Raw genomic sequence first — 22,776 nt, forward strand, 5'->3', positions numbered from 1 at the left:
ATTCCCCCAAACTCCCCCCCCCACCCCACCCAAACTCCCCTCACCCCACCCAAACTCCCCTCACCCCGCCCCACCTAAACTCCCCCCCACCCAAAACCGCCGCACCCCTCCCACCCCACCTAAACTGCTACACCTCCCCCCACTCTGCCATAGATGGGGTTCAAAGCCGGTTTCTGTTTCATAAGTTCTCAGAGCAGAAGTAGGCGAATCAACCCACCAAGACTACTCCGCCATTCAATCATGGCTGATCTATCTTTCTTTCTCAACCCCATTGTCCTGCCTTCGTCCCATAACCGCTGACACCCAGTTTCCCAAAGCAGGAGTGTATGGAACCGGAGGGCATGGGTAAAGGGAGAAGGTGTAGAGGAATATGAAGGCTACATTTAGCAGGGCCCAAGGAAATGGAATTGATGCAGGCATGTGCGATTAGCTTAGGTGACCACGGTAGTTAGCATGGGTACGGTGGGCCGAATGGCCTGCTTCTGTGCTGTGGCGCCAGCACTGATGTCACGAATGCCTCTTCATGCAGGTGAGCTGACAGCTGTGGAAATGCCCGTTTAACAAAAGTTTCTACATGCAGGCAGGTGCAGGTAACCTTGAGCAGGGAGTGGGAGTTGTGTGAATGGCAGGAGCACAGCATGGAGAAGGTGCGGCCAGAGCCAGGAGCTTCCATCCTTCTCCACTCTGCATCAGCACCGTCCCTGACCTCTGGTAGCTGCTCTGGTAGCACTGGACAGGAGGTGCTGCACTGCCCGGGCTCTGAGTGAAGGGACAGGGTGGAGGCAGCCTTACTCTGCCTGATTCACACTGTTGGTGCCGTAGGGGTGGTTGGAAGAATAACATGGAGTGAACTCGGGAGCATCAGAGGAAGGTCACGCAGCAGGAATTGGCACTGCACAGGACAGAAATATAATCAATAATCTACACGCTAAAACCACCATGGAACGCTTGGTTCTGAAAACGGCGTCGTTGTTAGTTGCTGTGTGTGTGTGCTCTGCCTGGGTAACACATCCTCTCGGGCTAGTACCTGCACTCTCTGGGCATCTCAGTCAGGTACTAGTTACAGTGTGTGATGGCAGGAGCTGTAAAGCAAAGACACCCACTCGCTCCGTACCTACAATCACGCAAACACACAGACCCAAGATGCCTTCTTGATTAGGTGCAATCTGGTTTATTATGTAGAAAATCTGCAATACATTCCCATCGAAAGGCTCAACACATCAACTCCTCACACATTAGCGCACACCCACAATGGGGATTGAATAAAGGAAGGAATATATTAAACATACATCTGCGCATCCAAGCAGGGAGAGGCAGCAGAGAGAGCAGGTCAAGCAGGGAGAGGCAGCAGAGAGGTTCCACATGCACCACACGCTGGAGCCACTCTCCAGCACAGGTTCCATCAGAATGCAGCTCAGTAAAAAACAGTAGCAGTGTCAGCTCCAGAGTTGTCCGCACCATGGGAGCAGGACACAGTGCATTAACATGGAGCATGCAAGAGGGTGTGAGGCACCGTGAACTGCACAGGCCAGCCCCTGCACCGTGAACTGGACAGGCCAGCCCCTGCACAGGCCAGCCCCTGCACCGTGAACTGGACAGGCCAGCCCTTCAGTGACCAGTGGTCAGCCCCTGCAGTGGCCAGTGGTCAGCCCCTGCTGTGGCCAGTGGTCAGCTCCTGCAGTGGCCAGTGGTCAGCTCCTGCAGTGACCAGTGGTCAGCCCCTGCAGTGGCCAGTGGTCAGCTCATGCAGTGGCCAGTGGTCAGCTCATGCAGTGGCCAGTGGTCAGCTCCTGCAGTGGCCAGTGGTCAGCTTTGGGGGAAAGTCCAGGTGCACTGGCTGCTCCCACCTCCTGGAAAACAAAGCATTCTGTTTTCCAAATGGCAGCAGATGGGAGGGGATGGGAGGAGGTGCTGCTGAGGTGGGAACTAATGTGACGGGTCACACAGATGGCAGCTTCCATGCCCACTTACCTCTGCAGGAAGGGCGCTCCTGGACAGCACTGGGTACAGTGGCTGCAGCACATGGGTGTTCACACATGACAACATATTATACGTCTTCAATTGCACACACCCCACCTTCAAGCATGGCCGGCCTGATGATCCACTGTGCTGTGCAGAGGGACATGGTAAAGCAGCAGTCAGCCCACAACCCACAGCCCACAGCACACAGCACACCCTCTGTGTGAACGCCCATGACCAGAACTTGGGCAGCACCAGCAACTCCACGGATGCTCAGGCATTCCCTGACCAGCTACAGCCAGTCAAGTAACAAAGTGTCCATCAGCAGCAGCAGCCCACTGTACACAGCAGCCCATTGTACACAGCAGCCCACTGTACACAGCAGCCCACTGTACACAGCAGCCCACTGTACACAGCAGCCCACTGTACACAGCAGCCCACTGTACACAGCAGCCCACTGTACACAGCAGCCCACTGTACACAGCAGCCATTACCTGTAAACGTAGCAATCTATTCACAGTTGATGATTACAGCATCTGGATCAGGAATATAAAATAGGTTAAAGATACCCTGGCTACAAAACCTGGCATACACCAATTTAAACACCCAAAGAAATCACAGCCTTCAGAAAAGAAATGTGTATACAGACAAACCCTATTAAAAACAGATCAGGAGCAGATATCTCAGCAACATCACTAAAGTATTGGTGAGCCCTGCTTTTCACCAATACATAGCCAGTTGTGATAGACAGTGGCAGGCTCACCCCACACATCAGTCACATAGCCAGACCCAGGCCCATTCAGAGCCTGACCCAGGCTAGCCACTGACCCAGACCCATCCAGAGCCAGCCCCATCTAGAGCCAGATCCATCCAGAGCCAGCCCCATCTAGAGCCAGGCCCATCTAGAGCCAGGCCCATCCAGAGCCAGGCCCAGCCAGAGCCAGCCAAGGCTAGGCCCAGCACCAGTGAGTGAGCCAAGGGGACCAGCCACTCGCTCGCGCCCAGCAGCAAGCAGAGAGAACCCTTTGAGGGGAATGATTTGTTCTCATGGTTGGTGCTCAGCCAGTGACAGTGACACACTGGGCAAAAGACAGAGACTCAGTCACATCTCACGCACACACAGGCAGCGGATGCACCAGCATCAACCAGGCTGACAGGGTTGTGGCGATGACGTGGAGCCTTGCCTTTACCCAGTCTGCCCCATAACTTGCATCCTGTTTGGAAACTGACAGTTTCTAAGTAAGAATATTTTGTTTGTTCCCAGTTACCTCTCAAGCAGAGTGTCTGGAACTGCTTGGTGTGTTCCATCATATCCTACTAAAGCAACATAAACCTTAGTGATCACCCACATTAGCAACTACATTGCACTCACACCCCCAACAGCGTACCTTACTAAAGTGCTATTGCCCACGCACACTCTCAGAGAGAGAGAGAGAGAGAGAGAGAGAGAGAGAGAGAGAGAGAGAGAGAGAGAGAGAGAGATGCCTTGATATTCCTCACTCCCTCCCTAACATTTGCTCCCCAGCCTCAAAGTCAAGCTCAGTAATTTCACTTAGCGAGCAGTTTATTAAAAATACCATCTGGATTTCAGTTTTGATGAGAAAAAGCACCTTTGAAATCTAAACACAAGCATTGAGGTATTTGGCACATGTCAGGGAGCAGTAACAGCGGAGGTGTGTGGAGGCTCATGCTCTGCTGGTCAACACACCAGCTTCCATCCTGCCCTCTCCCAGCACACCCATTGAGGACAGAAGGGAAAGTGTGCAATCCAAGCGCTGCCAGTCTCCAGATTGCAGCGTGAATGGAGCGCAGATTCTCCATGAATGGAAACAGCAGCTGTCAGCACTGGCCCAGTGTGTCTGCACCTCCACAGCAGCCGTCAGCACTGGGCCAGTGTGTCTGCACCTCCACAGCAGCCGTCAGCACTGGGCCAGTGTGTCTGCACCTCCACAGCAGCCGTCAGCACTGGGCCAGTGTGTCTGCACCTCCACAGCAGCCGTCAGCACTGGCCCAGTGTGTCTGCACCTCCACAGCAGCTGTCAGCACTGGCCCAGGGTGTCTGCACCTCCACAGCAGCTGTCAGCACTGGCCCAGTGTGTCTGCACCTCCACAGCTGTCGTGGAGACCACAGGTTGAGGAGTTCAGGCATTCCTCTTGCTAGGATGTGGTGGGGGAACAGGAGATGGCTAAACTGAGCCCTGGATTTGGTCTGGAATATCGTGCCAGCCCAACTTGCTACCCTAGTTCAATTTACAAAGAGACATTTTTGAAAAATCCGTTGGCTACATATAAAAAATACTTTCAACAAATTGGGCAAAGTTTTCACAAAATGTAAACCATTCATTCTTTAAGTTGAATATACTCTTTTGGAGGTGGGGTGGGGGTGGGGAACCAAGGGTCACTGGGTGTCCATATAAAATGCAGAGTGCAATGCAAGAGGTGTGGGAGAGAGCACAGACACAGCCAGCAACGACAGGTTGCTGCACGGTTACAGAATGAGGTAATGAGAATCTCTCCGGCTCCAGTCCAGCGACCCACTGGCCCTTCAGCAGTGACTGGCAGCAGCTAACCAGAACAAAAGTGCTTTTGTTGCATTGCTCACCAGCAGCCTGGCCCTGGGACAACACAAATTACAATACTGTTGCCGTACACTCGCACAACCCCTTTGTCAAGTGAGAAAGAACAAAGAGAGATTCCCAAAAATATGTTCCCTTCACCACTCCATGCGGCACAGAGTGCTTGCAGACAGACAGTGTTAGTTCATCAGCAGCAAACATGTATGGAAAAGAACAGCCCACCCAAAGCCCTTCCCCAACAACTGGGCAAGTCGGAGGTTTTTTGATGAAAGGCGAGGTATAAAAGCCACACTAAACTGGAATGTATCAGTTTGATGTTCAGTGGAGCTTCATGTCAAACTGTATAATGCCCACGAGTCACTAAGTTACATAAAAAAACCCTGCAGATTGGTTTCTGTTCAGCCACTCCTCATTGCACTTATTCTAAACTGTACTTAACTTTCCAAAAACACCAGCACCAGCACAGCCGACATCGAGTCAATCACATCAACACCATCAAGTCATGCTGACGTCTTCTAATTCCAGTGCCTTGGTGAGGTGGGTGAGGAGTGGGCGGCAGGTTTTGGATTCAGCACAATGACCTGTAAAGCAAGCCCTCGCCAAGCCCACTCGCACTCCCCACCTCATGACTGTCGGAATCTCCCCGCAGGCTCCAGAGAACGGCATTGTTTCATTCGCAGCTGGAGGTCGACTCAACTCTTGTGGAGCAAAGCTGCTGCCTCCTGCTGCTCACCGACCGGCCTGTGCCACCAAACGTCCAAACAAACGCACCACTGCAGCAGAAGGGCCGGCTGCAGCTCAGAAGTCCTTCCACACAGACGCTGTGGTGCTCCGATACAGGTACTTCCAGATGGCGTAGTAGTGCACTGCTGCAGCCAAGGCCACGAAGATGTGCCAGATGGCGTGGGCAAAAGGAATGATGCCGTCACTTTTGAAGAACACCACTCCTAGGCAGTACAGCATGCCGCCCCACATCAGCTCCTGGATCCCATCAGTGTTTGGCTGCAGCAGGGAAGAGGCCAATATTAATCCAAACACACTGCAACATTTATTCTAATGTCATAAACAGCAACTGCAGATGCTGGTTTATACCAATGATCGACACAGAGTGCTGGAGTAACTCAGCGGGTCAGGCAGCATCTCTGGAGAACATGGATAGGTGACGTTTCACAGAGTGCTGGAGTAACTCAGCGGGTCAGGCAGCATCTCTGGAGAACATGGATAGGTGACGTTTCACAGAGTGCTGGAGTAACTCAGCGGGTCAGGCAGCATCTCTGGAGAACATGGATAGGTGACGTTCGGGTTGGGATCTTCTTCAGCCTGACCGCTGAGTTATTCCAACATTTTGTGTCTATCTTTGCCCACTCCAACATTACTTCACTGACTTATACTGTTACCATGGAAACATTCTGCTTCTAACAACCCATGAACTATGGGAAAGAAAGATCAGTAAGATCACCAACACAAGGGTTAACCACCATGTGAATGTATAAAGTTGATGTTGAACATATGTAATCAGTAAATTAGAGGAATATGGGCCAGACGCAGGCAAAGGGAACTAGCTGAGACAGATATCTTTGTTGGCATGGATGAGTTGGGCCGAAGGGCCTGTTTCCGCACGATATTACTCTACAACTCTAACTTGGAAATGAACTAAAGGGATGTGCATGAGGTGCAGGCAGCCTCATGGGGCAAAGCAGAGGCACAGAGGTGTGGAGGTTGCACATGTGTCAGTGAAACCCTCAGTCATTTATTGCTTCTAACATTTCCAATGTTATATGCCCAGGGAGGGCAATTAACCTTGATGTTTGTGAGCTGGTGAATCACACATAGAGTACGTGAGAGAATTATTTGTGCCACCTACCATTGATGCTACCACCACAGCTGGAGAAAAGCCCATTGTCAAGTAAAACAGTAGCTCAATAATCTTATACCTGTGAAAAAGAAACATAAATGGTCCTGTAAATCATACTTCCATCAGGCTTTGCATGTTCACAAGTACTGACACAATCTCATACTAACGGACAGAGAAGTGCTTCATTTTAAATGCTCGTTCTCTCGATGTGAGAGTTGTTGACAGTTTATTTCACATGCATTAGCAAAATACAGATGCTCGAAATGTGACAGAAAATGTTCAGCTGGTTAGGCAACACCTGTGGATTGAGCGTTCAGGTCAATGGATCTTGGTGCCTGCAGATGCTGCCGAGTTTGTTGAGCTTTCCCACCACACTGTGTTCTCATTTATTGCCCATTACTGATCACTCCTGACAATGTGATGGCAAGCTGTTTTCTTGAACCACCAAAACCTCTGGTTAAAGTATCCATGTGTTATTGGGTAGTTATGTCCGGGGGGTGAGGAAGGAAGTGTGTGTATTTCTAAGTCAGAATGAGTGAGACCTGGAGGGGATGTGAAGTTGTTCGTGTTCTCTTGTCCTCAGTGACGGAGGTCAGAGAGATGCTGATCAGAGGATCGCTAGTTGATGCAGTGCATCCAATGTGCTGGATGGAGTGCCAGCTGGTCCTGGTTGCTGTCAACTTTATTGAGGTTACTTACTGTTCATGGTACAAGAAGACGTAGATGGTGCCAGCAGCTGCCATGATCCAAATGAACCAACGCATGTGGGAGGCCAGGGGCCCAAGCTCCCGGAGATTTAACCTGCAAGATATGGCACGGCATTTCAGAATGTGTTCAACAGTACACAGTGGATGATGAGGGTTCACTGCTCATGTCCGCTTTAAAGCACAATCTGTGGAGCGATCAGTTATTACAGCCCTCTAATACCGGACAGTGATGACTGTTCTTCACCCAGAATTCTTAATAGCAGGTTACATCTGTGAGAAACATGCGAGTCAAACGCATTTGTTTCCTGACCAGACGGGAACCAGCCCCCTGGTGACTTTGTCCTCTTGATCAGACGCACTGTGATAAATGAATTGCCTCTGCAGCTCACTCAGCATCGAGTGCAAATGCAACTGGCACCTGACTCCTGCACGTATCCATATCTAAACACTTCAAGTGTGCCACATCAGCTGCTAGTCTCTGAGTAGGCTGGCATGATACACCAGACTGTCAGCAAAGAGAGGTCACAATAAGGGGAAAGTTGTGCACTGAAGCTCTTCAGTCACGCACACAAGTTGACTTGGGACTGCACGTTACCGTGCCAACGGTGGCATTTTTAGGTCTCAACCATTCCTTACGAGCCACGGTGTGCAAGATTCATTCAGTTGCACAGTGGCTGACTACGGTCTGATTGGTTGTGTCCAGTCATGTCTGTGCTACCTCTCCAAATTCCAACTGAATGCAACGATCGAAACTTGAGAGACTCACCATGGTGCATAGGAAGATGCGATGAAGAAGTAGATGACGATTCGGTCACACATGTGGAAGCACTGTTCCATCGTTCTGTCAACGGGACAAAAAAAATCATCAACAATCCTCTTCCAGTCAGTTGTGTCGTGGGGAGGGGGTGCATGGTGGGGAGGGGGTGCATGGAAGGGAGGTATGTAGGAAGTGGGGGGGCTTAGGGGAGGAAGGGTAAAGGGTGGGGGGGAGTGAGAGCAGTCTCAGACTTTCTTGGAGCAGGAGGCTGAGGAGCAATTTGATAGATGTGTACAAAATCATGGAATAGATTGGGTGAATGAAAGTGCAGAATCTTTTTCTTGGTTGGCATAGATAAGTTGGGCTGAAGGGACTGTTTCCCTGCTCTCTGACTATGACAGATACAGGATGTTACCGATCACTTGGGATGTGAGCAAAGTAATGGCAGATGGAAATTAACCCAGAAAAAAGTGAACTAATGCACTTTCAGAGGGCTAATAAAGGCATGGCATACACAAAAGGATCCAGACGAGCACTTGAATTGCCAAGGCATGGAAGGCGAGAAACCAAGTACTGGTATATTGAATGAATATAATGGTTACCTATTGACTGGCATTGCCATGGTGGGCCTGCATGTCCTGGATGACTGTATGGCACCCCTTTGTGTGAAGGGAAATGTGGTAGACCTGCTTCTCCTGGTGACCCACAAAACTTCCTACGAACATGTGGGACAGTATCTGCTCCGGTGTATCATCAAGTCAGTGACTGTTCAATCTCCCAGCCATGGCCTCTGTGACCAGAAGACATACACCACACGCAAACACTGACCCCTTTGGTAAAATGGACAATGCTAGCAAACCCTACCTCAAGTGACTCTTCTTCCATGCAATAATGTGGAAAAAGGTGGAAACGATGAAGAGTGCACACAGCCCCAGGCCATACATCCAGGCCGTGATCTTCTCCCACTGGTCGTCTGACAGCCTGTGAAGAAACGTGCTGCCCACAATCGCTGGGACAATGAGAAACTGAAAAGAAAACACAATCCAGCTCACCAGTTTGTTTGACTTTCCCACATCTCTAATGGCTACCTTTGCCCTTGGAGCAGGTTTTGTGCCTTCTCCCATGGGAGGTGATAGCAGGTACAGGGTTTCAGCTCACTGCAGTCGGAGACCTGAGCAGGAAACTGCACAATGTTTGCGTGAGAGATATAAGGTTCAGCTCAAATCAATTACAGACTCACTGCAGCACAGAAAGGAGAGCAGCCGGAGGAACTCAGTGGCTCAGTCTGCATCTGTGGAGGCAAATGGACAATAGATACTTTGGGTGGAGACCCTTATATGGACTGAATTAGGGGAAGTAGCCAGTATATGTACAGTACACTGACCTGCTGAGTTCCTCCAGCAGCTCTGCCTAATCTGTACAGATTCCAGCATGTACAGTCTCTTGTCCCCCAAACACCCACCGTAAATGATGGCTAAAAATGCTTAGACTGAACAAGGATGAATCTTGTCCACACCCGGTCACTGCCAAACTTTAAGTTGTTTTAACTAATGGTGAAACATTTCAAAAATATGAATTCATAAAGATCTTTTAACATGGTAAAATATCTGCTACACAGCCAAAAACTGACAGAGCTGAAGATGGGAACCTAGAGTTTGCACAAAGGAGTGGTTTCTAATGTGTCCTAGTGCGTGTTTCTGTGTGCAAGCGTGTCTGTGCATGTGTGTCCGTGTGTGCGTGTGAGCGCATGCACCTTGGTTCAGGAGGGGCTGCTGGAATTGTAAAAATGGAGGTTTGCTTAATTAAACTTTCTTGCAACAAAATTCAGTGTTAGGCTTCACCTCCATTGCTTCAAATATCGCTGCATGTTTCAGGTTTTTGTTACCAAAATATCAGATAATCTGCTCCTGCCCATCAGCTACAGGCTACAACTGTACTACATGTGAGATGCTTCCTTCTCTCTCTGCCGTGACCACTGAGGATGCATCCCAGTACATCCAGAAGATGTAGCTTGCACATCGCTGACCCATTAGTTTGTCCTAAATTTGTCCCACACCATCAGTGATTGTGTTATTTAATCACATGCTTTCACCATCAGTGATTGTGTTATTTAATCACATGCTTTCACCATCAGTGATTGTTTTGTTTAATCACATGCTTTCACCATCAGTGATTGTTTTGTTTAATCACATGCTTTCTATCGAGCAGCTTTTTATTGTTTCCTTGTCCCGAACCTTCTGCTGGCTTAGTAGCATTCTTTCATCTTCCAATTCTTCTGAAAGGCTGAGAATCTAACACGTTAATGCAGGCGCCCTCTGCAACGCCATTGCCTGGTCACTTCAGTGTTTTCAGCAGTTTCTGCCTTTTGGCCAATTCAAGGCATCAGTTCTATTACCGTCAGAAGACGGGTGATGGTTTTATCCCTATAACAGAGCTGTACCATTCAGACCCTCATGCAAAATGTTACTCTGGAATGTTGGCCTTCATAACAAGGGGAGTTGAGTATAGGAGCAAAGAGGTCCTTCTGCAGTTGTACAGGGCCCTAGTGAGACCGCACCTGGAGTACTGTGTGCAGTTTTGGTCTCCAAATTTGAGGAAGGATATTCTTGCTATTGAGAGCGTGCAGCGTAGGTTTACAAGGTTACGGTTTACTAGGTTAATTCCCGGAATGGCGGGACAGTCATATGTTAAAAGACTGGAGCGACTAGGCTTGTATACACTGGAATTTAGACGGATAAGAGGGGATCATCGAAACGTATAAGATTATAGACAATAGACGCAGGAGGCCATTCGGCCCTTCGAGCCAGCACCACCATTCAATGTGATCATGGCAGATCATTCTCAATCAGTACCCCGTTCCTGCCTTCTCCCCATACCCCCATTAAGGGGTTGGACACGTTAGAGGCAGGAAACATGTTCCCAATGTTGGGGGAGTCCAGAACAAGGGGCCACAGTTTAAGAATAAGGGGTAGGCCATTTAGAACTGAGATGAGGAAAAACTTTTTCAGTCAGAGAGTTGTGAATCTGTGGAATTCTCTGCCTCAGAAGGCAGTGGAGGCCAATTCTCTGAATGCATTCAAGAGAGAGCTAGATAGAGCTCTTAAGGATAGCGGAGTCAGGGGGTATGGGGAGAAGGCAGGAACGGGGTACTGATTGAGAATGATCAGCCATGATCACATTGAATGGCGGTGCTGGCTCGAAGGACCGAATGGCCTCCTCCTGCACCTATTGTCTATTATCCATTTACCACATGCTTTGTGTAAAGCACGAAACAAGCACAATTCCTTCTCTATTAAGAAGTTTAAAAAAACCCAAAAAGACAGAGAAGCAAAGGTGTGTAGTAAGGAGATACAACGTTTTATAAACAAGACTGCAACCACAACAAGGAAAGATGTCTGCATTCTGACACAGGCGATGATGGAGTCTGCTGCCATTCAATATCATGATTTATGTCCTTAACTTCTCCTTCCCACCACATCCCCATATCTTTAGAATCTCTCAATATTCAAAAATTCTCGTACTCTCCGACTGAGCCTACAGCCTCTGAGGAGAAAATTCCAAACATTCACAGAGCCTTTGAGCTGATGTTAATGCTGATTTATTATAAAATAATGCTGCCTTGATTAGGAGCCAGCAACCTGAGGCAACAGCCCATCAGTGCCCAGGATGCTCACGTAGGCTGGCTGTACTCAGAGAACTGAAGTCCGAGTTTTTCCTCAAACATGTGGCTTATAAAGATGGGCTATTCTTTTCATCTCAAACATAAATGGCAGGCACAGCGTTCATGCCCACCTCTCCTCTCCTGGCAGACGAGGGAATACTTACTGCGTGTGTGTAACAGTTTGCAGCATGTTCGTAGGCAGTGGGCTGATATCGGGAATTAGCTGGAGGTCTGTTATTCATAAACCTACAAAGAAAAGAGCTCATTAATTCAGCGAGAGTTAACTGTGCTAAAATTGGCTGTCATATTTCTATATTACAATATTGATTTCACTTCGAAGACTTCACTGGCCTTGTGCTCGGCAATACTGTGAATGGCCTTGAATCAATTTAATTTTTTTCTTTAAGTATGATGATTCTTTTAGTGGGAAATATATACCTTGAACTCCACAACATTTTACCCACAGCAGAGTGTATCTTGAGAATTCAGCAGGATATTTTTTCAGCTGGAAATATGGGTAGAAAAATAGCAGGTGAAAGAGGAAAAGATTAAAGGAGTTTTACATGGGAAGGTTTTTACATAGAGTGGTGAATGCCGAGACTAGACTGGCAGGGGAGGAGGTAGAAGCAGCTTTTAGACACATATGAACAGGAAGGGAGTAGAGAGATCACGGCATGGTGGCGCAGCGGTAGAGTTGCTCCCTGACAGCGTCAGAGATCCGGGTTCGAACCCGATTACGGGTGCTGTCTGTACGGAGTTTGTACGCTCCCCTCGTGAGTTTTCTCCGAGATCTTTGGTTTCCTCCCACACTCCAAAGACGAACAGGTTTGTAGGTTAATTGGCTTAGTATAAATGTAAAATTGTCCCTAGTGTGTGTAGTGTTAATATACAGGGATCGCTGGTCAGTTTGGACTCGGTGGGCCAAGGGCCTGTTTCCCCACTGTATCTCTAAACTAAACTGAGATATAGATCATGGACAAGTAGATTAGCAGTTTAATTTGGCATCACAGTCGGCACAAACATTATGGGCCGAAGGACCTTTCCTATGCTGCACTGTTTAATGTTTTAACTAGAAAACTAAAGATGCCTGATGATAGCTTCCGAGTAGCTGAGATTTAGCTGTTTATTTTTGCAAGCGAGGCACCATTTCTAATCGCATTACCCAAGATGGGACGTGAAGTTGTTTGTGTGGTGTGTATCAACCGTAGCAGGCAGGCCCTGCCTAACTCTTTCTGTTTCACACATCATCCAATGGGCCACTCCACAGCATTGTTACTGGGAATAGGAGGTGCTTTCAGGTTTTGTCAACTGTTTACATGCTACAAGGATTGCATGACTGCAGAGGTAACATTTGTGCAACACCTCCAAACACAATCACAGCAACAAGTTTAGTCTCTCAGATACCAGTTCTGCATGTTGTCACAAGACGAGTTTAACATAAACAATGAAGATTTTCACAAAGCTATCCAATTGCCTGCAGCAAAACACTGACCACAATTTCCATCGAGTGATTTTATTAATGATGCCCAAGAAGCAAATTCCAGAACATTCATTAAAGTATTCAGGCATCCAACGATAAATATTCAGTCACGAACATGCCAGGAAAATCCCATTTTGAAACGCAAGTTAAACTATTTTAATTTTAACTAATCCTAGCCTAAGGAGCAAATGGGCTTTACAACAAAAGAACAGGAGAGATACTAAAAAATTGAGACCATTTAAAAAATAAAAATAAATTACTGTAAATCTGAAATTAGTAAGGTAGAGGTTATGACAAGTAAGCTTGAAAGGAAGGACCGAGAGGGACACATCATTATCAGATAAAACCTATTACACCGACGGAAAGTGATGAATGGGGACACAAGAGATGGGCAATGACAGAATATGGAGCACAACACAAATGCTGCAGGAACTGAAGAAAGATTCTGACCTGAAACGCCGTCTGTCCATTCCCTCCACAAATGCTCCCTTGTCAGCTGAGTTCCTCCAGCACTTTGTTTCAAGCAATGAATGACGTCCCTCACTGTTCAGGATATTGAAGGTGTGGCAGTGCAGCATCAAATTGTAAAGATAGACACAAAGTGCTGGAGTAGCAGCGGGTCAGGCAGCATCTCTGGAGAAAAAGGATAGATGATGTTTTGGTTCAGGACCCTTCTTCAGGTTCCATTCTATCAAATAGTAGTTTGTTGTCTTTCCATCATAACTAATGAAACATGAACACCACTGAACCCAATGACACTTACATTTGAACCTCTCCAACAGTAATAGCAGCTAATTAAACCAAATACATTGACAGTTGTTTTACAATGGATGACAATGCAAGAAATGTGCGAATTCAAGAATTTATCCAATCAAATGATAAAGAATGATGATAAACACAAAAAACTGGAGTAACTCAGCGGGACAGGCAGCATCTCTGCAGAGAAGGAATGAGTTACTCCAGCCTTTTGTGTCTATCTTCAGTTTAAACCAGCATCTGCAGTTCCTTCCTACATGATAAAGAATGATGTTTTAGATTTTAGTTTTAGAGAAACAGCGTGGAAACAGGCCCTTCGGCCCACTGAGTCTGCACCGACCAGTGATCCCCACACATTAACACTATCCTATACACACAAGGGACAATTTACACATACACCAAGCCAATTAACCTACATACCTGTATGTCTTTTGAGTGTGTGTAGGAAGGAACTGCAGATGCTGGATTAAACCGAAGATAGACACAAAAAGCTGGAATAACTCAGCGGGACAGGCAACATCTCTGGAGAAAAGGAATGGGTAATGTTTCGGGCCGAGACCTTTCTTCAGACTGAGAGTCAGGGAAAGGGAAGCAAGAAATATAGACGGTGATATAGAGAGATATAGAACAAATGAATGAAAGATTTGCAAAAAAGTAACGTGATAAAGGAATCGAGCCATTGTTAGCTGTGGGCTAGGTGAAAACGAGTAACAGACAATGAGACTCAAAGACGACGTTGGAACTAATACAACGACTGGGCGTTTTTTAAAAGAATGACATTATTGTTAACTGAGAGACAAAATGGCGATTCGCAGAGCTGCAGCTCAGACACTGGGCTAATAATTAGAACAGTTAATCTACTTTTTGTGACTCTCTCAACAAGTAAGGCTCAAACATCTAGTAAGCAAAATATGTAAGATCATTAACCTGAAACACTAAGTCTCTGCACATGCTGCCTAACACAGCCACAGATAACAATTCCAAAACTAAGAGGACCAGAGTTAACATAACTTGGAGTGAACCTCTAGCCCAGCCCTGATATAACAAGCACTGCAGACTGTTAAATATGTTTGAACCTCCGTGTACACATAAACAGTACAACTACCTCATGCATACAAAACATTCACTCCCTCCACTGTTGGCACACAGGGCCAGCAGTATTTGCCAATTGCAAATTGTACTGCAGTTCGTGCCTGTGTGTACACTACAGCACCTGTAAACCTGCAATTAGTACCCGCAAGGATTACAAGGGCTGCAAGTGCCTGGCAATGCTGGTGCAAAGAAACCCAAGGCACACTCAGAAATAACTCGCTGTCCCTTGAATAGGCTGGGACTGTACACCAACAGCCTACTGAGAGTAACTTCAACATGAGAATTGCTGCAGTTCAACATCACTTAAGGACAACAAGGTCAGGAAATAAATACTCGCCTTGCTAGCTAGAGCTGCTTTACAAAATATGAATAGATTATTTTCTTCCCCTGAAGCACTGTGAATGGGAGACTTTGGAAATATATCTGGAAGCAAATGAGTAACAATGTAGACACAAGAAACTGCAGATGCTGGAATCCTGAGGGAAAAACTGCTGGAGTAACTCAGTGGGGCTGGTAGCTTCGTTTCCCTCCACAGTCGCTGCCTGATCCGCTGGTTTCTTCAGCAGTTTGTTAATTAATAAAGCTATTTCAAATAATGAATACAAGACCACCTAATTATCAGTAAAACACAAAACGCTAGAATAACTCAGAGGATCAGGCAGTATCTGTGGAGGAAGGGGATGCCCATCCATTCCCTCCAAAGATGCTGCCTGATCTGCAGAGCTACCCCAGCAGTTTGTATTTTGTTCAAGATTTCAGCATCTGCACTTCCTTGTGTCTTCAGCCAATAATCAGCTAAGAGCCATATGACTGGTTAGGTGAGGTTAGGTACAGAGAAGCCTCCACTCCATCATTACTGTCCAGACTGTCAGCCAAGTTTCTCAGGGGCTTTTGACATAGACATGGAGAGGATGATTCCTCTTGTGGGAGATTCTAGAACCAGCGATCACTTTTAAAGACAGATGAAGGTCGAGTATCCTTGAAACTCTCTTCCTCAAAGGATGGTTGTAACTGTGTCTTTGAATACCTTTGAGGCAGTGGTAGTTAAACTTTTGATAAGCATGAGGGGAGCATGGGGGAACAGGGCAAAGTTAACAAAGGCAGGCAGGAACATGGAGTTGAGATAGTAATAAAATCAGCCATGAATTTATTGAATGGGGATTGCACGTAAGGTCGTAGGGCGTGACGCACGGAGTCGCTCAAGCCGTCTGGAGGACATGGCAGCTTCCGGCATACCCTAGCAACACGTGCAACATGTACATTCTTACCTTGAAAAAATCACCAAAATGGTTAATTTTTGTGCTGTAAAAAATGAGGAAGAAGCTGGAGGATCTGGCGGAGGAAGAGGAACCGAGAGAAGGGCTGCCAAGCCTACGGATGCAAGAAGCAGCTGGGAAGACATCTGGCCAGCCGGCGGGAGAAGGGGAAACGCGGCCTGGAATGGAGGCAGGAGAGCAAAGCCGATAAGCAGAGGGCTGCCGACCGGGGGGGGGGGGGGGGGGGGGAGGAGAAGAAGCAGAGGAGGAGGAAAGGACGGGGTTGAGCGAGCTGGGAGAGGAGCAGCGGGAAGAACCTGAGCCGAGGGCCCTGGAGGTCTGCAGGGGCAGAAGCAGCGAGCGCTGGAGGTCGGCGACCCGCCTGAGGGCAAAGGGCCCAGGGAGCCGTGCTCGACGGCCTTGGAGGAGGAGGCAGTGGAAGAGGAGGAGGAGCAGAGTGTCGAGCCCAAAGAGGAGGAGGAAGAAGACCGGGGAGAAGCCGATCGCAAGCAGAGGCCGAGCAACAACAAGAGCTGGGCTGGGCGCTGGGAGTCGAGGTGGAGGACCAGGCCATGGCTCTGCTCGGCGGCCCCAGTCACGAGGTGTTGAGCCGGTCAAGTGGAAGTGGAGCCCGGCTGATGGAGATGGTGAGCGGGGAGAAGGGCTGGAGGGCCAGCAGGAGTGGCGAGGGGCCGAAGAGGCGAGAAGCGGAGCAGGGGCGCCGAGCCTGGAGGAGTGAGGAACGCAGGAAAGGTGTCGGGACGCTCGGAGCGCTAGGAGGGAGCCGGAGACACGCTGATGGGTGAAGACGAGTGAAGCCGAGCTGCATCAAAGTGCAGCCGCAGCATTCAACTGCAGCACCCTCTCAAATTAGGACTTACGAATTGTTCCACAACAGAAGTAATTCCAAACATAAAATAGAAGAAAAAGACTCAGCAGAGCCCTCCGCACTGAAAGCCATAGTAAGTGATTGCCTGCGGTACACGGCTTGCCTTCCAGAAGGCGATGCGTGGCAACAGTACGGGTCAGGGGCCGTGACCTTGCCTGCTGTGCAATCCCCCTATAGCAGAGCAGCCTCATGGGGCTGAATGGTCTATTCCTGTTCCTAATTGTAATACCATTCTGATTTTTGTTTTACTTCTGAGCCTCTAGAATGAGACTTGATCCTAACAAGCACCTATAAAAAGATTAAGTGTGCTACAATTTGAAACACAATTGAGACCCAAAGTAGCAGAGTAACAATTTCTTTCCTACACAACTTGCATTAATGTATCTCCTTTAATAATAATAATAATAATGCATTTTATTTATATAGCGCTTTTCATATACTCAAAGACGCTTTACAGAGATTTAGAGAACATAGGGAAATGAATAAATAGATAAATAAGTAAATAAGTAAACGAACAGAGAAAGGAGACAGAAGGTGAGGTGACCTTCAGTGGTTGAAGGCAGTGGAGCAAATGTCACAAGGGACTTAACAAGAGCATCAGACTAATTGGACTCTGAGCCACATATAGGCAGTATTAGACCCGATGATCAATAGCTTTTTGAAGGGGTACAGTTGAAAAAAAAGAGAAAATAAAATGTAGCGGTTTGACATCAATGGCAGATTGCAAACACTGGCTGAGATTCCTCAGGTGGCTGGGGATGTACTTGGAGTGGGGAAACCACAACTCACCAACATCACTTGCAAAATAAAAAAAAATCATTTGACAACAGCAACTCAGGAAACAATGCTCAGCCTGAACCAACTTAATTAATTTTGACTTTGTCACTGCACTCCATCTGCCCACCCTCTAATTCAGACTACCCAACATCAAGGATCAGAAATTCCCGAGGATATTCTTCCAGCATTCATTAGTAGCGTACACAGGCATTCATCAGGTTTTCCGCAACATTCAACAGTTGCCTTTTGGTATGACAGAGAGGGTGTTAATTGGCACACCAGGTCTCCAGCAGATTCTATCCTGTGCACATGGTGCAGCCATCTTCTTTGCATGTTGTCAGTGATGAGATCTCCCTGAGTAATTTGTGCGCGAGACACAAACCTGCGGTGTTGAATAAACTGTCCCTCTGGCATTAATTAAGGTTTTTATTGACAGAAACAATCTAAGCACAAGGGATTTCTGTCATTGTTCAGAGGAAACACCAGCAGTAACATTTAAAATGAAACAAACTGTGTATTAAGTGCCGCCCATCCTTTTTATCCAGAGATGCTTGCTGCCTGACCCGCTGAGTTACTCAAGCACTTTGTGTCTATCTTCAGTATATTAAATATTGGTTATGATTTTCCTCACCATCATTGATTACTTAAGAGAAGTATTTATTTCTCTGAAGAGATTCCATTCTTCTTTTAAATTAAATAGTTAATTATGCAACAATGTTCTTAGATTTAAATATTTTATCCTGACACAAGAATCCTGTGTCTTTTTTCTCCTGGATCAACTTGACGTTATGACAGTGACAAAGGGCGGCATAGTGGCACAGCTGGTAGAGCTATTGCCTCACCCTGCAGAGACCCTGGTTTGACGCTGAACTTGGATGCTGCGTGCGTGATGTTTGAAAGTTCTCACAGTGATCGCGTAGGTTTCCTCCGGGTGCTCCGGTTCCCTCCCACATCCCATGCGGGTTTTGTCAGTTAATTGGCCTCTGTAAAATTGGGAGTAGATAAGAAAGTGGAATAACCTATAATTACTGTGAATACTGTGGCTTCAGTAGGCCAAAGGTCCTGTTTCTATGCTGTATTGAATATTTATTGATTGAATACTTTATTGTCACATGTGACAAGTCAGAGTGAAATTCTTTGCTAACTAACTTTGCTAAACTGAAATTTTTATACCCCTGGCATATCTAAACTACACCAAACAATTAACGTAAACTAAACAATGCAGCTAGCAAATTAATCTCTCTTCATCCTGCTGGTGTTGCAAGTTCTCAATAAACAAGGTGTTGGAAGTTGGGCATTTGTAACCCGGAGAGGTTCTGTAGTGAGACGAACATTTTATATAATATTTAATATTTTCTCATAGCACTACCATTCCCCACTAAATACGCCTCTTCAGAATACTTTAATCATCTCACCTGTAATTGTCATCCTATCTCCCAGATTTTTGAACAAATTTTACCACATACTTTTGTGTGCATTATTCCACACTTTCATCAATTATGTTCGCACCCTCCAACACCACTGTGATCTCTTCTACTCTCGTCCCTCATTCCTTTTGTCCTCTCAGAGCAGGGCCAGGTCTCCTATAATTTTGGGCTCCCTTGCCACTGTATAAGGACCTTGATCTGTAAAGCACATGTGGTCACTGATATGCAACAGTAACCCTATTTTAAAATAAATCACACACAGAGATTTCCAATCTACAATATGAAGTTTGGGACCTGGAATGTTAGTACCCTCATAGACAATGCAAACAGTGACAGATCGGAATGCTGCTATGCTTTCATTGCACGGACTCTCAGACTTTGGCATTGACGTTGCCTCACTAAGATAGCCAGCTTAAGAAGGTACAACACCCAACATACTGCACACTTAAAAGGTGTGTACTTACATTGGAGGTAGACTAGAAAAAATTTACTAGGTTGAATGCTGGGAGGATGAGCTGACACATGATGAAGGGTTGAGAATGCTGGACCTTTCCTTGCTGGAGATTCGATGAATCAGAGCTGAGTTTATTGAAACATACTGTCATACACAAATGCTGCATGGCAATAGGTCCCTTGGGCCAACTCACCCATGTCGACAAAGATGGCCATCTAAGCTCATCCCATTCACCCACAGTCGGCCCATATCCCTCCGAACCTCGCTCTTAACTATTTGCCTGTCAAGTGTCTTTTAAATGTTGTTAGTGTACCTGCTCAAGGGAAGAAAGTCTATGTATATGTTATTTTCTGAGAAGGACTGACAGGGACGATGCTGAAAAGATGGACACGTCAGTGTGGGCATTAGAACTAGGGGTCATAATTTCTCAAAGGGACTCACTGCAGGCAGAGATGAAGATGATTTTTTTACTGTCAGAGCATTATGAATCTTTGGAATTCTCAACTCCCATGGAAAGTAGAGGGAGAGTTACGGAATATATCTAAGATATGGATGAACAGGCATTTAAAACTACAAGGGAGTCAAGGGGGAAAGAAGAAAATGGTCTTCTTTGGAATTTAGATCATTTATAATAAATGGCAGAGCACGTTTGCTGGTCACTGGTCTACTTCAGCACCTGTTTCTTTGTACAACTCAATTAAAAAGAAAAAAACACAGAAGCTGGAAATCAGAAATAAAACACATTATGTTGGAAACAGTAAGTAGTTTGACTGTAAACAATCTTTCACCTGCCACTCCTGCCAATGTAATTGTTGTTGGTGAAAACTATGCCAATCAAGTGAACAACTATCATCCCAGATAGTCTCAGGTCTTCTTGCCCAACCGCCTCCTTTTGTCCACACCTTTATATTCAAACTTCCAACAAGCCACATCATTCTTCTCCCATTCCAATCCACCCTCAACTGCAGATCATATCTCCCTTCACAACAGATACCTCCTGACTATTTCACCCTTTTTTCTCCCACCACAGATCACCCTCCCTCCCCTCTCCCCACACAGATCACCCCCCTCCCCACACAGATCACCCTCCCTCCCCTCTCCCCACACAGATCACCCCCCTCCCCACACAGATCACCCTCCCTCCCCTCTCCCCACACAGATCACCCCCCTCCCCACACAGATCACCCCCCTCCCCACACAGATCACCCTCCCTCCCCTCTCCCCACACAGATCACTCCCCTTCACCACAGATCACCCTCCCTCCCTCCCCTCTCCCCACACAGATCACCCTCCCTCCCCTCTCCCCACACAGATCACTCCCCTTCACCACAGATCACCCTCCGTCCCCTCTCCTTCCCCTTCTCCATTACAGATCTCGCCCCCCTTCCCCTCTCCCACCACAGATTACTCCACTCCCCCCCACACCTCATGAATCCCCTCTCCACTGCACAGTTTGATTTCGTACTCGCAGCCACGCAAGGGAGAGCGCTACCTGATGCGTGCCAGTGGGTTGAGGTAGCCCATGGCGACCGTAGCCCGGCCGTTCCCGCCGCCGCGCCCGGCGCCTCCCGGCTCTGCCCCGCACCACTGCGCATGTCCGCTGCAAGTAGCGGGCGCGCCTGTGCGGCTCCCGTGCCGGAGGCGGGCACTGAGCGTGCGCGGCAACTGTCACAGCGCGCGGCGAAGCGCGTTCCCGCCCGCCCGCCCGCCCTGTTGGTAAAGGAGCCGTGGCCCCCGCCCGCCCTCCCTATTGGTAAAGGAGCCGTGGCCCCCGCCCACCCTCCCTCCCTGTTGGTTAAGGGAGCCGTGGCCGCCCGCCCTGTTGGTAAATGAGCCGTGGCCGCCCGCCCTGTTGGTAAAGGAGCTGTGGCCGCCCGCCCGCCCGCTGGCCTGCCAGCTAGTGCCACCGCCTCAGGTACTCGCCAACTCCTCAGTGTAGGCAGACTCTTATTCTCTCCACATAAAACTATATACATGCCAAATAGTTACATTTGGTGTACCAATTTCTACTTTGGATTTCATCCATGTTCATATAAACCATGATATTCTGACCAGTATTTTGTTGTCAATTGATTTTACTTAAAAACGTGGAGAAAGCAGATTCAGGCTTTTATTGAGAGGGAGAAGTTTACAGGGACTTTGGGAGAGACTGGATAACTATCAGTACTGCCAATGCACTCACTGGTAAATGGCCGCTGATGCTACATGACTCCAGAACCAAATAATTGAAAGCCAAGGTACAGTGGCAATTGAGAACCCAAATGAAATAGTACTCTTTATTGTAAGCTGATGGGTTTATCAAGATAATTATGTTTTTTTCCTGGCGTTGGTGAGATTACACCAGGAATGAAGACAAAAAGACCACAATTACTGGATAGACAGTCTGAAGAAGGGTATTGACCCGAAACATCACCCATTCCTTCTCTCCAGAGATGCTGCCTGTTCTGCTGAATTACTCCTGAATTTTGTGCCTATTGTTGGTGTACGCCAGTATCTGCAGTTCCTTCCTCTGCAATTGCTGAAACCCAGAACAGGCCTTTTGGCCCACGGTGCCTGGACCAACCATCAAGTAACTCTTTGCCCCTATTTTACATTATTCCTATTTTATTCTCCCATATTCCCATCAACTCCCAGATTTCATGCAATTTGTAGTGCCCAAAAAATCTAACCATCTACAATTCTTAGGAATGAGGAAGGAAACCAGAACGTCACAAACAAAAAAAGCAGTCACAGACACCAGACAGAGATCAGGATTAATCATAGTTTGCTGTGGTCATGTGGTAGTAATTGTATTAGCCATAACTTTGTGTCTCAAAAGATTGGTGAGCAAAATTATTGCATGTGGAAAAGGGGAGTCAGTGACAGCATTAATATAAAGCTGTCTTAAGGATAAGAAGCAAAGGGTTTTGCTGAACAATTGTTCTTTGTATTGGTATAAGGTAAACAGTGTTGTTCCCCACTGCTCAGTCTTCAGTCAGAAGAAGTGTCTCAATCCGAAACGTCACCCATTCCTTCTCTCCAGAGATGCTGCCTGTCCCGCTGAGTTACTCCAGCTTTTTGTGTCTATCTTTAGCTTTATTTGATATATGTTAATGACTTAGCTACTGACCTGGAGGGCACAATTTCAAAA

General features: G+C 47.2%; 1 protein-coding gene across 2 annotated transcripts; it reads right to left on the bottom strand.

Moving 5' to 3' along the window:
• Window positions 1-1,165: 1,165 nt before the first annotated feature.
• On the bottom strand, window positions 1,166-21,242 carry mmd (monocyte to macrophage differentiation-associated). Of its 2 annotated transcripts, XM_078401515.1 has the most exons (8): window positions 21,139-21,242; window positions 13,446-13,628; window positions 11,680-11,761; window positions 8,719-8,879; window positions 7,864-7,938; window positions 7,090-7,191; window positions 6,400-6,469; window positions 1,166-5,537 (listed from the first exon to the last, which is right to left on the bottom strand). In XM_078401515.1, exons 2-8 carry the CDS (start codon window positions 13,571-13,573, stop codon window positions 5,334-5,336), a joined length of 822 nt encoding a protein of 273 aa, XP_078257641.1. In that variant the 5' UTR covers window positions 13,574-13,628; window positions 21,139-21,242; the 3' UTR covers window positions 1,166-5,333. The 2 variants fall into 2 exon arrangements, with proteins under 2 accessions (XP_078257641.1, XP_078257642.1); XM_078401516.1 differs by lacking the exon at window positions 13,446-13,628 and having other exon boundaries at window positions 21,139-21,237.
• Window positions 21,243-22,776: the final 1,534 nt, after the last annotated feature.

This window comes from Rhinoraja longicauda, chromosome 6 (genome assembly GCF_053455715.1).
Source record: "Rhinoraja longicauda isolate Sanriku21f chromosome 6, sRhiLon1.1, whole genome shotgun sequence".
Lineage (NCBI taxonomy): Eukaryota > Metazoa > Chordata > Chondrichthyes > Rajiformes > Arhynchobatidae > Rhinoraja > Rhinoraja longicauda.